Here is a 13,784-nt window from a genome sequence, read left to right on the forward strand (position 1 = left end):
TTGTGTAATCAGGCTGAGATATTTTTTAAAAAGTCTGATAACGACTCAGACTCAGCTCAGTGGAGGAGCCTGGAAATTTGAATTCCAACAAGCACCCCAGGTGATTCTGAGGGGCAAAGTTTGAAAACAACTGACATAAATCACAGAGACTAGATGGTAGAGTAGAAGAGGGACCTAGAGATCACTTTGTTTAATTTACTGATTTTAAAGGTGAGGAAATTGAAGCCTGGAGAAATAGAGAAGGTGATTTATTCAAGGTAAATGACCAGCAAGTGGCAGAGTTGAGACTACATACCAGGCTGCTCAACTTCCAGTTTAGCACTCTGTCCACCACACCTGAATTTTAATGGAAAGCAAGGCCAAACAGCAAGGGGAGTACACAGAGTAGAAATGAAGGAAGGAGAAGATCCTATAGTCATTCTGCATTTTCTGCTCCAGGAAACACAGACCTTCTCTGAATTATGAGTACAGTTGTAAGCAATTAGTTGAAATTGCTAATTACATTTTCTCTAGACACAGAACCTGGAATACCTGAGATGACCAATTTATCAGAAGATGGTAGCTGCAGTTCTCAAAACTGCACATTTAATTATATAAATACAGCCACTATAGTTACGCAAATCCTGTAAGTTAAATCAAGAAGCTGTCCTAAAACATAAAATGATCTGGTGCTATTCTAACTCCTTGGGCTTCATTATAACAATTCCAACCCTGTGGTGGTGTTACTTCACGTTTCATACAAAGACTCCCATGACGCATGATTGCTTACTAGCAAGTCACTGTGGGACACTGACAGCAGCATTTTGACAAAGGCCTGGAGTACATTGTCAAAATGGTTGTCCCCATACAACTTGAAGACGCCAAAGCTGACATAATTTCCACACAAGGCAGATTTGAGAGCTGAATAGCAGATGGAGATGCCCTTGAGTTTCATTGGATAAATCTGATCTTTTGAGAGGCTCCCAAGGGACAGGATCTGATTACCTGTTTTAGGGTAAAAGCAGAATGAGAAAGTGACATAAGTAGATGTAATTCAAAGCAGTTATGAGGCACATTATTCAACATTTTCACTTTACTGCTATTGTTCACTTCCCCCTACCATTGTTCCAAGAATTACATCATCCATATAATGAAAAATATAAATACATAAGGCAGTTTACCTGGGAAGTGCAAATGGCCCGAGGAAAATCAATCACGGGGTACTGGAAAAGTTTGATATTTTTATCTGGATGGTGATTACATGATTATATATGTGGATGCACAAAAATTCATTGAGTTGTACTCCTAAGATTATTTCATTTTATGTACTTTAATATATATGTTATCTCTTCTTCAATAAGAAGTTAAAAAAAGTAGGAGTAAATAACAAACTAAGTCAAGAGAAAAAGATAACTTAGACATATATAAATTACTCTGAATTGTGGGATGAATTTTCAACCTTTTCACATGCACTTGATATTGAGTTACTTCACTCTTAGGAGCCTCACAGGTTTGATACATGAGTTAAATGAAATAAAGACACAAGAAATTCTTGGCACAGTGCACAATAAATGTTACTTCCTTTTTCTTCTTAGACATTTTTTCAGAAGATCTAAAGAGACGATTGTTTAAAAACCGTACTTATATTCTATGTCTGACCATCAAAAGATGAAGAAATGTTTATATAATCACCTTACAGTTTTTTATAGTTAGCATTTACAACTAATAGTTTCTCTTTCTGAAATGTGTGCTAGTAAGGTTTGTTACCAGGCAATATCTAAGAATGCTTTGTAAAGAATTATAAAGTCATACATGTTTCTTAGCTCTGCTTTTTCCTGTTCAAATGAGTACTGCTTCTAAAATTGAAACTAAATTCAATTTACAAAATTTAGAGGCATACTGTTGTGGTTTTGTACTGTGTCTATTGGGCTAAATAAGAATTAAGTTTCCCAGAACTCATTTCCCTGTACTGTTGTGGGCTAGAATTGAGCAAAACAGAAATCTATATGAGATTTAGAAGGTGGAAGTGAAGTAGCAGCCATGACTTTCTGAAGGTTGTTGTGATTAGAGGTGTGAGAAAAAGATGTAGAAATACCGCTGGGTTTTAGTTTCTCCTTGTTCTTTCCTGCTCTGTGTCTAGAACTACAAGCCCTGTTGACCAATGACCCCAAGCCTACCACCAAGTGCTTGGCAGCACAGGTACAGAGCAGGAGCTGTGCAGAGGCAACAGTCTTCCATTGCTTCTTTACCACTACTCAAGTCCACCCTCTCACCCCACATCCTTTCAGGGTCCCACCCCAGCAGCTGGATGTCTCTAGCTTTTAGCTTTCCCTGCAAACTCCAACTTGTCCATCCATGTCATTATCTCAGGAGGGCCTATTAATGATTTTTCTCCTGAACTTCCAACTCTCCCCCTTGGACCTATTTTCCCATCTTCACCCAAGATTGTACAAGGTCTAATTCCTAAAATAAATTCCCTGTTCCATCAATGTCACAGTGTTTGTTTTTCCTTGTTTGAATCCTGACTGATAGGTATATTATGAAAACCACATGTTTACTAAAGAGGTTAAGAAGGACCAATAATTCTAGCAGAGCATGAAACAGGACTCGCCCAGGGTGAAGGTTCCCTCCCCTTTCTCTGCCTTACTGAAACATTTCCACACACAGATTTTCTTCTGTGCATCCTTTGAAGCCCATGTGGCTTTGCTTATAATTTGTACATTAGAATGACAACACCATTGTGTCGGCTGAAGCATATCTTGGAATTTACTCCGTACCACATTCTGTACTCTCTCTCATGATCTCATCCTAACTTACCTTAGAAAGATATTGTAAGTTTCATAAAGATTCAACTCAGTACGATAGCGTTCACTTAATAGCTACCCTGTGTGAGGTGCTAGGATAAACAAATGAAACAAAATCTTTGCTCTGAAGGAGTTCAGTCTGCTGGGAGAAGTAGATTTGTAAATAAATAATTCCGTACAATGTGACAAACACTATCAGAGAGGTCTGTCAAGATTTTATGGGAATAGAAGAGACTGACTTTGCTTGGGCAGGAGAGCAGTGTGGGAAAGGCTTCACAGAGCAGGTTACTTCTCAAGGATCAATCACAGTTTCTCAGGTGGACTTGAAGGGAGAGAAGAGTATTCCAGAAAGGTTATGTGCACAGGCATGAAGGTCTGAAAAAGCAGGGTACTGCAGGAGAGGGCAGTTTTCAACCACTGCTTTTCTACCTTTGCCTCCAATTCAATATAAATCAAGGTAGACATTTCCCCCCACTTCCCTTTCCCAGGAAAGAAAAGCACTGCTTACATGTGATGGAAAAAGCTAGGGTAATTTGGTGGTAGTGGTGGTGGTTTACACATTTTGGGTCTGTTAAGGAGGCCAGGGGCAAACGGAGAAAACTGGGTCATCTTTCAGGGAGTTCTTACGCTGATGTCCTTATGGGGGAAGTAAAGATCCTATATTCTTCAGCACAAGATTGACTAGGAAGACGAAGAATTGTGATGGGGAAAAATTTTTGATTCTAAAGGACTGGATAACCTATCATCAAGAAGGATTAATTATTTAGAATCACAACTTTTATTGCTGTGTTAAAGCTGCAATCTGGCATACTTGTTTTTTTGGACTGCTTCAGACACATCTGTGTTAATTAAAACAGTAATTAGTATACCATTATGACCTTGAAAAAGTAATACTTTTGAAAGAGGAAACTATATTTAATTGTGCTCAAGTGGCTCCGCATTCCGTGGTGGCTGTAAGACTATGGAAGAGAAGACGTGGCTGCATCGTTATTCACTCCAATCAGCTTTATTCAATCTATGTTATTCAACAACACTTACTAAAATTGGAGGCCTTGCCCTCCAAAAGCTTAAAATCTAGCAGTTAGACTCACATTGCTGTAAATAAAAGTGACTGAGCTGAGGTTTGGTTTTGATGTTCCTCTATAGGTATGACAACCCTCCTTGCCTTCCTTATTCCACCCCACACCCATAAAGTCCCATCTCCTTCCTTCCCAGAATTTCCTTCCTAAGGGGGAGATCTTTATTACACTGATGGACCGCTGGGAGATGAAGGCATTGCCAGGCTGGCAGCCACTGAAGCCAGTAGCAGTTGCCACTTGTACAAAAGGAAATGATACTTTCTTTAATGAAATAAGAGACTTCCAAAGTTTAGAATCAAAAGGAAAATCTCTGATTGTTTCCCACTGATTATATCTGCCATAACTGGGAGCAGGGGAATGAGATGCTGTTACAACCTTAACATCAGACCTGGGTAAGACAGATGTTGAGGCTATGCTGGGGCTCCGGAAAAGGATGCTGTGAATTGAATGGTTTACCTGGCCAAGGGCAATGACTGAGGAAGGGAAGCACAAATGTTATGGAACTGCCATTCTTACTGTTGTATATGCTATAACAGGAAAAGAAATCTCACTAAATAATAAGGGGAAAAAAACCTGGGAAATAAGCATATATAATTATAATTTTGCTTATTACATATATTTCCCTCATTATTAGCTTACATTAACTGCTTGGGTTTCTTAACCTCTATTCTGTCTTTTTTGGAGAAGCCCCCCTTTTGTGTGTGTGTGTGTGTGTGTGTGTGTGTTTGGTTAGCTTCCAGCATTCAGAAGTACCCTTCTAGACCACTCTCGATAACTAGATTTAGAGAAGGATATATAAGAAGATGCAAAATCTCCTTTTCTGTTTATCTGATATCTACTTTCAGACCTACTTTTTAAACACCCTTTTCCCCTTCTGAGACCCTATCTCTTCCCTGATGACTGCCTCCATGATGTCCTCTACAGAAGAGGCTCCCTACACCCAAAAAGAAGTGGCCTTCCTTCAAAGGCCTCAGCTGGAGAACTGTATAACAAGATAGTAGTCTAACAGAAAACAAACATACAGTGCGTAAGGTAGCGATGAACCAGGTGGGCTTCTGAGTCATACCGACCTGGGGTTTGAATCCTACTTCTTTGCTCACTACCTGGGTGTCTGAACAGATTATTAATCTCCGTAAGTCAGTTTCCTCATCTGTAAAATGAGGACAATAACAGTACTTACAACTCACAAGGCTCTTATGTGGAGTAAAAGAGACAGCATATGTAATGTGCTTACCACAGTAACTGGTACAGTGCTCATGTAAATTATAACAATACACAGTGCTAGGTGTTCATTTCTTTCTCCAGTCTACTAGCCTGTAAATTCATACATGGGGAGCTATGGCCTGAAAAAGAGGAGGAGGTAAGGCTGGGTGTGTTTGGTGTAGAATAATGTCCCTTCCTTCTAACACATAATTCAAAGTAAGGTCAATACTAGATCTTTGACCACTTTCCCTTTATTCCTTCAAAAGAGAACTGGCTGCAGGGGGTCTTTGGCCCACAATCTACCAGTTCTCTGTGCCCTCAAAAGAATACTTTTTAAAAAAGGTACAAGGGATAAGATATACTATAGTTGTATTTTATACCAGGAAGAACTAACAGTATGAACAATGTCACTTCCTGGTTTATAAAGCAATCCATTACATTGATTTACCTTTTCTTTTTCCCTTTTAATCTCTAAAATTTTAAAGTGAATTTGATATTTAGCTGACAGCTCTACAGGTTGAATGTCTTCATTCGTCATCAGAACAATGATGGGAAGAGAAGTGCAAGCTTCCTGACATTCCTTTACTTCAGGTCACTCAACCCACTCTGTCTCTGTGCAAACCAGATGAGGCCCCTGGACGTAAATGGTCTGGGACAGAAATGAAGCTGTGGAGACTGGAAAGGAATATAACATTTCCCTTTCAGGTTGAGAAAGATTAAAACAATGCAGCATTGATAAGCATGTGGGAAATTAAGGAAATTGTTGGGAATGTGAATTAGTATAACGATTCTAGAGGGTAATTTGGTAAATTTTATTAAAAATATTAAAAATGCGTAAATCCACTTCTGGGAATATATTCTAATTCCAAATGTTCACTACCATATCTACCTATCTCCTAGCATTTGCACTTACACACTGTCTTCTAAAAAGCCAGCCCCTCAGTATGTTGAACTAGCTCCCATCTCTTATGTGCTTGAGAGCAAAGCACAGCAACTTCCCCCTTTCTCTCCTATGCAATCTTTTTTATTTAAAAAAAAACTTTCTCTTGGCCCTACTTCCCTGCCTGATATTACTCCCCTTTGTAACAAAACTCCTTAAAAGAACTGTGACCTTCACTGTCTTCATTTCTTCTCCTCTGATTCTCTTTTACACCCACTCCACTGAAAGTGCTCTTTTCAAGGTTCCCAATGACCTCCCTGTCCCTAAACGTAATGGTCGACTCTTAGTCCGCATCTTATTTGATTCAGTGGCAGCTTTTGACACAGCTGACTACCTCTTCTTCCTTGCCTTCCAAGACACACACTCTCCTGATTTTCTCTTACTTCAGTGTTTGCTCATTCTCTCCTTTGCTGGTTCCTCCTCTTCTCCCTTTCCTCCTAACACAGAATACCCCTGAACTCAAAGCTAAATCTTTTATATTTAAATTCATACCCCCACCCCGGTGATCTTATCTAGTTTTGCAGCTTTAAATGCCACCTTAGAGTTAATGACTCCCGTATTTGTTTCTCTAGGCCAGACCTCTTCCAATCCTCAGACTTGTATATCCAACTCCGTATTCAACACCTCCACTTGAATGTCTAATCAACACCTCAAGCTCAACACAACCAAAATGGAACTTTTGAGTCCCCCTCACACCCATTCTCAGCCTTTTCCATCTCAGTTAATGGTAACTTCATCCTTCCAGTTGTTTATGCCAAAATCCCTTGGTTACATTTTCTCTCTCATACCATATATCCAATCCATCAAGAACTTGGATTTACCTTCAAGATATATCCAGAATCTAACCACTTCTCATTACTCCCACTGCTATCACCTTGGTCAAAGCCAAAGGCAAATCATGTCAGCCCTCTGCTCAAAACATTCTAAAGTCCTTCTCCTTCACTCGGAGTTAAAGTCAAAGTCCTGATAATCTTTACAGGACATGACTTTACATGACATTGCTTTTGTTATTACTCTCTTTTGTTCACTCTGTTCCAGCAACCAATGTCCTTGCTGTTCTTCAGACATGCCAGATACACTCTTGCCTTAGGACCCTAAAACTTGGTGTTCCTTCAGCCTGGAATACTTTCCCCCAAGATATCTGCATAATTAACTCCCTTATTTACTGCAAGTCTTTGCTCAAATGTCATTTTCTCAATGAGGCCTACCTTGATCACTTTACTTAAAAATGCAACATGTTTCCCAATCCCTGGTTACTTCTAATGCTCCCATCTTTTTTTTTTTTTTTTTTTTTTTTTTTGCGGTATGCAGGCCTCTCACTGTTGTGGCCTCTCCCGTTGCGGAGCACAGGCTCCGGACGCGCAGGCTCAGCGGCCATGGCTCACGGGCCCAGCCGCTCCGCGGCATGTGGGATCTTCCCGGACTGGGGCACGAACCCGTGTCCCCTGCATCGGCAGGCGGACTCTCAACCACTGCGCCACCAGGGAAGCCCCTAATGCTCCCATCTTGATTTTCTTTCTTTCTTTTTTTTTCCCCATAGCACTTATTACCTTCTGACATACAAAATAATTTCTTTTTCAGTTTTGCTCACTGAGTTTCCAAAGTAATAACATTTATTACACTGCATGCAACATTTTAACCAAAAGTCTAGAACATTTTAACCAGAGTCTAGAACAGCACCTGCTGCTCTCAATATATATATTTGTTGACTGAGTGAAGCTCATGAAGCTGAATGTACAGTGTATGTACTTGCTGCAACAGTGTATTACAGTGAAAATTACATGTTTATAAAAATTACATTTATCAAAAGGTGAATAATTAAATTATAGTATGACGATAAAATGGAATGCTTTACATTTATAGTATGGAATGCTTTACAATTATAGTATGACGATAAAATGGAATGCTTTACATCTATTTTAAAAGATATGGTAGAAAAAATTATGAAAAACCAAAGGAAAAAAAGAGATATGGTAGATTTAGATATGTATTAATATAAAGTGATGGCCATGATATAAGTAAAAAATAGCAAATTGCAGATTAGCAAGTATATTATAATACCACTTTTGGAATAATATATGTATATGCACACATAAAAAAGTATGAATGAGCACACACTAAACTGTTAATGATGGTTATCTTTGAGTGATGAGATAATCAGGAATTTTCACTTTCTACTTTCTCCAGCAATTCTGAAATCCTTCAGTTTACTGATAGACCATTCTAATGTTTTATATTTATATGATTTTGTAAAAGCTATTGCCTGCTTGAAATGCCCTCCTCAGATTTCCAGGCCCTATTCTTATTTCCTTCTCTGGCTCCTCAGTTTTGAGTTAGAAACTTCTGGGCTCCCATAGCACTCTGTATGCTTCTTAAGCATAAAAGTGAGCACAGCACATTATAATTCTTTATTTACTTGTCTGAATACACTGCTGGACTCCACTAAGAGAAGAATCAGTAAGATTATTTTTGTGTGCTTATTTCTCTTCCTATCCCTTGTAACTCTCAAACACATAGTAAATGCTCAATAAACGTTAGCTGCATGGATGAAAGAATCTACTGGACTCTAAGCCACTTGTTTGGAGATCACGCTTACTTATTTAACAGCTTGTTTAGCAGTTTTTGCTTGTGTGCAGAAGTGGCCAAGTCCAACACGTGTGGATTCACTGTGAAATGTATTCCTCAAGGCCTGGGATCCTCAAGGTGTTGATCATTCCATCGCCTTAAGAAGATTTTTGTGAGCTTACTCTACTACTTTGTTGTCCTATGTCCCCGACCACGTTTCTGATACAACTCTCTGTCCCTGACCACGTTTCTGATACAATCTAAGGTTATGTCCATGGTTCCTGGATGATCTGTTTTCCAGAAGTGTTATTTCCTGATAACATTTTAAGTCTGTAATTATTTCAAGTCCAACACATTGTTCAGCTATCTTTTTTTTTTTTTTTTTTTGTGGTACGCGGGTCTCTCACTGCTGTGGCCTCTCCCTTTGCGGAGCACAGGCTCCTGACGCGCAGGCTCAGCGGCCACGGCTCACGGGCCTAGCCGCTCCACGGCATGTGGGATCTTCCCGGACCGGGGCACGAACCCGTGTCCCCTGCATCAGCAGGCGGACTCTCAACCACTGCGCCACCAGAGAAGCCCTGTCCAGCTATCTTTCTGTAATCATTTAAACATAAATAGAAATCATAATCCTTCATTCTTACAATGCTTCTAATAGTATCAATACATACCAGTAATTTTCAAGCTCTTTTATTAAAAAAAAAATCTTTAAGCAGGTGACCCCCATTACAAATAAATCTAGTGCAACTATATATAGCTGGGTGGTTCTGGTCAAAGTGGCAGTAGGGTCCCCTCCTCCCCCCTCTCTGGAGAGGCTCTGTGGTACTTTCACAGATCTCTAGGGCTCTGAAAAACCCAGTTGGAAAACCACTGGTTTGTTTTCTAGGTCACAGTAAATAACAGCGGCTTGTATATCAGTTTACAAATTCAATTTAAGCATATTATTAGATCATACCTTAAATGCACCTGGAGCATATATTGCTCAAAAGAACCCTGATGTAAATTCTTATGTACAGTGAATAATTATAGTTGTTCTATCCACTATTAAAGTTTAGATTTTTCACACACCGAGCTTTCTTTAAATCAGGTACCTAAGGAAGGAATAAAAGCAGCTCCATTTTTGCCAGTCTTATAAAAACAACCACTATTTCTCCCTTCTGCGCACTCTTTAACCAACAGATGTCACTAAAGATACCATTACCCAGAGGCAAAGGGAAGAAAAGATTAGACGAATGGAAATTGAGCATAAAAACCACCCAGTTCTTAAAACTGAGAAGTAGGTTTCCAAAGTAATAACATTTATTACACTGCATGCAACATTTTAACCAAAAATTTAAGAAAGAAATTTCTTTTATTAAGTTGCTCAGGCTGAACGGATCATAGCACTAAATTTTGAAATACATGTTCTTGAAGCAATTTAAAACTCATTAGAAATAATAGGCTTGGGCTAGTAGAAAATGTGGTAAAATCTAATCCTCATCCAAATGTTACCTGGGCTGCACAAACAGGAAACTGTTTTGTGCTACTGTGGCTAACCTCATTGCTGACCCTGAGCTGTAACGGCGAGAGCAGCTGAGAGCTGAGGCAAAATTAAAAACTTACATCCAAGTATATCATGACAGAATGTAGCTAAATAAAACAGCATATCGAAAGTACTATTTTTCTGCCAGTCTCATTGAGTAGCGAGGTGGAGGTATTCCATAAAATGTATAACGAATCAGGTGCATGTGGAAATGAGTTCTTCCCCCCTCTGAACTGCCCCAATCATCGATTACACATATACTGCCCATGACAGGTGAGCAGAGAAGGAACCCAGCGAGGATGGGAACAGAAGGAATCAGAGAATGTTCTGGCCCCTTTCTTCTATGGGCTCTCCCTTCCTTCACCTTGGCTTACCACAGAAATAAATAATGTTGGCTCTTCTGTACCCTCCTAGTCATTCTTTTCCTCATCTTCTAGACTCCTGGATGGCAACCATAGGATCTCCCTACAGTGAGCATATTAGAATCTCCAGAGGTAAAAGCATGGGTAATAAAACATTGCACAGGTAAAGACAGACACAATCGGCTCGGCTGATTGAGGCCAGCATGTGGAATCAGTGAAGGCTGAGAAAGAGTTTTCTATCATTCTATGTAAAGCACATGTGTCAAAGTCACTGGTGACAAAGTTGAAGGACATTTTTCCATTGAGCCTTCATTTTCCTTAAGTTTTAGGATAGAAATCACCATACTTAAAGAACAGTACTTCATCAAAAATACCCAACTTTGTGTGGCAACTCTCAAGTGGCAGAAAGGAACATGGAAAGACTACTGTCTGAAGTTATACAGACTTTGAATGAAATTCCAATTTGACTATTTGCTAACTATGCAATATTGGGCAACTCTTTAACTTCTATGAGCTTCAATTTCTTCATAACAGTAATCACAGTAGCTAAGTGATCTAAGGGCTTTCCATGCACTATGTAATTGAATCCTCACAACCACCCTATGAAGTAGGTATTATTTTCTCTGTTTAACAAGAAAGTGAAGCAAGAGAGGCTTAGCAACTTAACCAAGGCCAAGTGACTAGTGAGTGGCAGATAATAATACTTACCTTAAGGATTCAATGGGCTAATGTATGATTAATGGTCTAGTATAGGAGCAGGCACATAATAGTTGATTAAAAAGTGGAAGCAACCATTATTATTAGTCCAAACTAAGGAGAAGAACCTTACCCTAATCTCCTAGTCTTTCTTCAGAGTAAGAAAACTCCTTATTGGCTTTTCTTCTCAAGAATGCTTTGAAGGTTTTCTCTTTTCTTTTTCTTTTTTCTGCTTTTCTTTCTCTTTTCTTCCTCTCTCTCCCTCTGCCTCCTCCTCTTCTTCTTCCTCCAATATAATCCTCACAGTTTTCTTTCTCAACTTTTGCTGCAATGCTTTTGTCTATGTCAAACAACCTGACAGAGGACTGAATAGCTTTTGAAGCCCATAGACTTGGCGATGTTCTGAGATTCCTTTTGGTATCACTTGCTGGACAAACATTCTGTCCTATACTAGAGATTCAGTGATCCTGGAAGAGGAAGAAGTTGCTGCTCTTATCAGCCCTACTGTAAGAGTGAGTAAGCCTCAGTAAAAGAAACTGGATCCAGAAAAGGGGGAAGGAAAGATACAACTGTGGTTGGTAACAGGAAACAAACATTTGTATAGTTAAAGGTCTATTGACTACTAAGAAATTCTTATACGTGCATTGTTTCATAATGGGGAAGTACTTCTTTTTAAAAAGTGAGGAAATAGACGCTTAGCACTTGTTACAGGCAGAAGGAAGCAGGACAGCATGGTCCAAACAGAAGGCATTCCTGAATAAAAAAGTGATGAGGTCAGTGAACCCCTATCCAAAGGAGGCTGGTTCTGTGAGTGTAAGAGAATGGCTTTGGATCAAGGAAAGGCATATTCACTGAGTACCTAATCCATGTTACAACCTGTGCCAAGCCCTTTACCCAGAGTAGCTCAATTAACCACCTCTAATCCTAACTAGACAGGTAGGTCAGTAGGTATTCATTATTTCTAATTTTACATATGAGAAAAGTAGGCCAAAGAGGTGTAGTGTCTTAGCTGAATGTCACGGAGTTGATATGGGTTGGTACTAGAATTGGTACTCAGATCTTTTAATTGCCAAAATCTATGTTTTTTTAAAGATATCATTCTTTTGGAAAAAGCTCCAGTCATATGTCTTTTATGATAAGACACTGAAAGGAATTAGATATACCCTGGAAACACAACAAACTGTACTGAGAATATTCAAAAAGGGGTCCATTTTTACCTTTGGGAGGCAAAGCATTTCTACTTTATATGATTCTAATGTGTCCATTTTCAACAGATGCAAAAGTTGTGGCAATATAGTTGCTGGTACAGATGAAAATAGGAGAGTTTAAGTTTACTGTCTTAAATAGGTGCTTTCTGTAGTTTCTATACACTTATGACCTCAGACTCTAAAAATCAAATGTACAATTAAAACTAAGCATTTTTAACAGAGGCCTACAGTGCATACAGAACAGAGTCCCAGAATATTTTGAGTTCAAGTAAAAACAATTTAAAAGAACTTTTTCTACTTTTTAAAATAGGTTTTACTTTTTAAAAAGTAATATGTTTTAATTTTTTTAAATCGGAGTACAGTTGCTTTACAACGTTGTGTTAGTTTCTGCTGTAGAAAATACCTAGGAATAAACCTACCTAAGGAGACAAAAGACCTGTATGCAGAAAACTATCAGAAAACTATAAGACACTGATGAAAGAAATTAAAGATGATACAAACAGATGGAGAGATATACCATGTTCTTGGACTGGAAGAATCAACACTGTGAAAATGACTATACTACCCAAAGCAATCTACAGATTCAATGCAATCCCTATCAAACTACCAATGGCATTTTTCACAGAACTAGAACAAAAAAATTTCCCAATTTGTATGGAAACACAAAAGACCCTGAATGGCCAAAGCAATCTTGAGAAGGAAAAACGGAGCTGGAGGAATCAGGCTCCCTGACTTCAGACTATACTACAAAGCTACAGTAATCAAGACAGTATGGTACTGGCACAAAAACAGAAATACAGATCAATGGAACAGGATAGAAAGCCCAGAGATAAACCCATGCACCTATGGTCACCTTATCTTTGATAAAGGAGGCAAGAATATACAATGGAGAAAAGACAGCCTCTTCAATAAGTGGTGCTGGGAAAACTGGACAGCTACATGTAAAAGAATGAAATTAGAACACTCCCTAACACCATACACAAAATAAACTAATACACTTTTAATGGCTGTTCCTACATACACACACTCACTCACTTAAAGAAGCTTTACAAAATTTTGTAAAATCTGTTTCTAGGTACTCCAAAAGAAGTATGAGAATCACAGGCAATTTTTGAGGCCAAATATAGAGTTCGCTGTTGATTTGGGAAAGTAAGACCAGACAGGCAAAAAAGAAGAGGACAAAGGAAAGGAGGACACAGAGAGACATCTCTCAAGAAGAACCATGCAAAGTGTCCAGCCTGTAGTTAGTATTCAGTCAGTTTGTGGCGAACTAACAGAGGATTCTTATCTGTTGTATCGTATCCTCATTCCCTGGCTATATAAAGGTCTCAGAGAGTTGAGAATTTCATTGATGAAGCTGTCAGAAGTGGCAAATATTAGGGTTTATGGTAGTTCTAATGCTCATTTCTAACTACTAACCACATTTTTT

At 38.9% G+C, this 13,784-nt stretch overlaps 1 protein-coding gene across 3 annotated transcripts in view; it reads right to left on the reverse strand.

The window, feature by feature from the left end:
• RANBP17 (RAN binding protein 17) overlaps positions 1–13,784 on the reverse strand; it is a 312,772-nt gene that overhangs the window by 41,217 nt on the left and 257,771 nt on the right. For all 3 annotated transcript variants that reach the window (XM_082836274.1, XM_082836273.1, XM_082836275.1), the window contains one exon: positions 770–984. In XM_082836274.1, the coding sequence (XP_082692400.1) occupies positions 770–984 (215 nt within the window). The remainder of the gene's footprint in view (positions 1–769; positions 985–13,784) is intronic.

Source organism: Leucopleurus acutus (genome assembly GCF_964270905.1).
Source record: "Leucopleurus acutus genome assembly, chromosome: 3".
Lineage (NCBI taxonomy): Eukaryota > Metazoa > Chordata > Mammalia > Artiodactyla > Delphinidae > Leucopleurus > Leucopleurus acutus.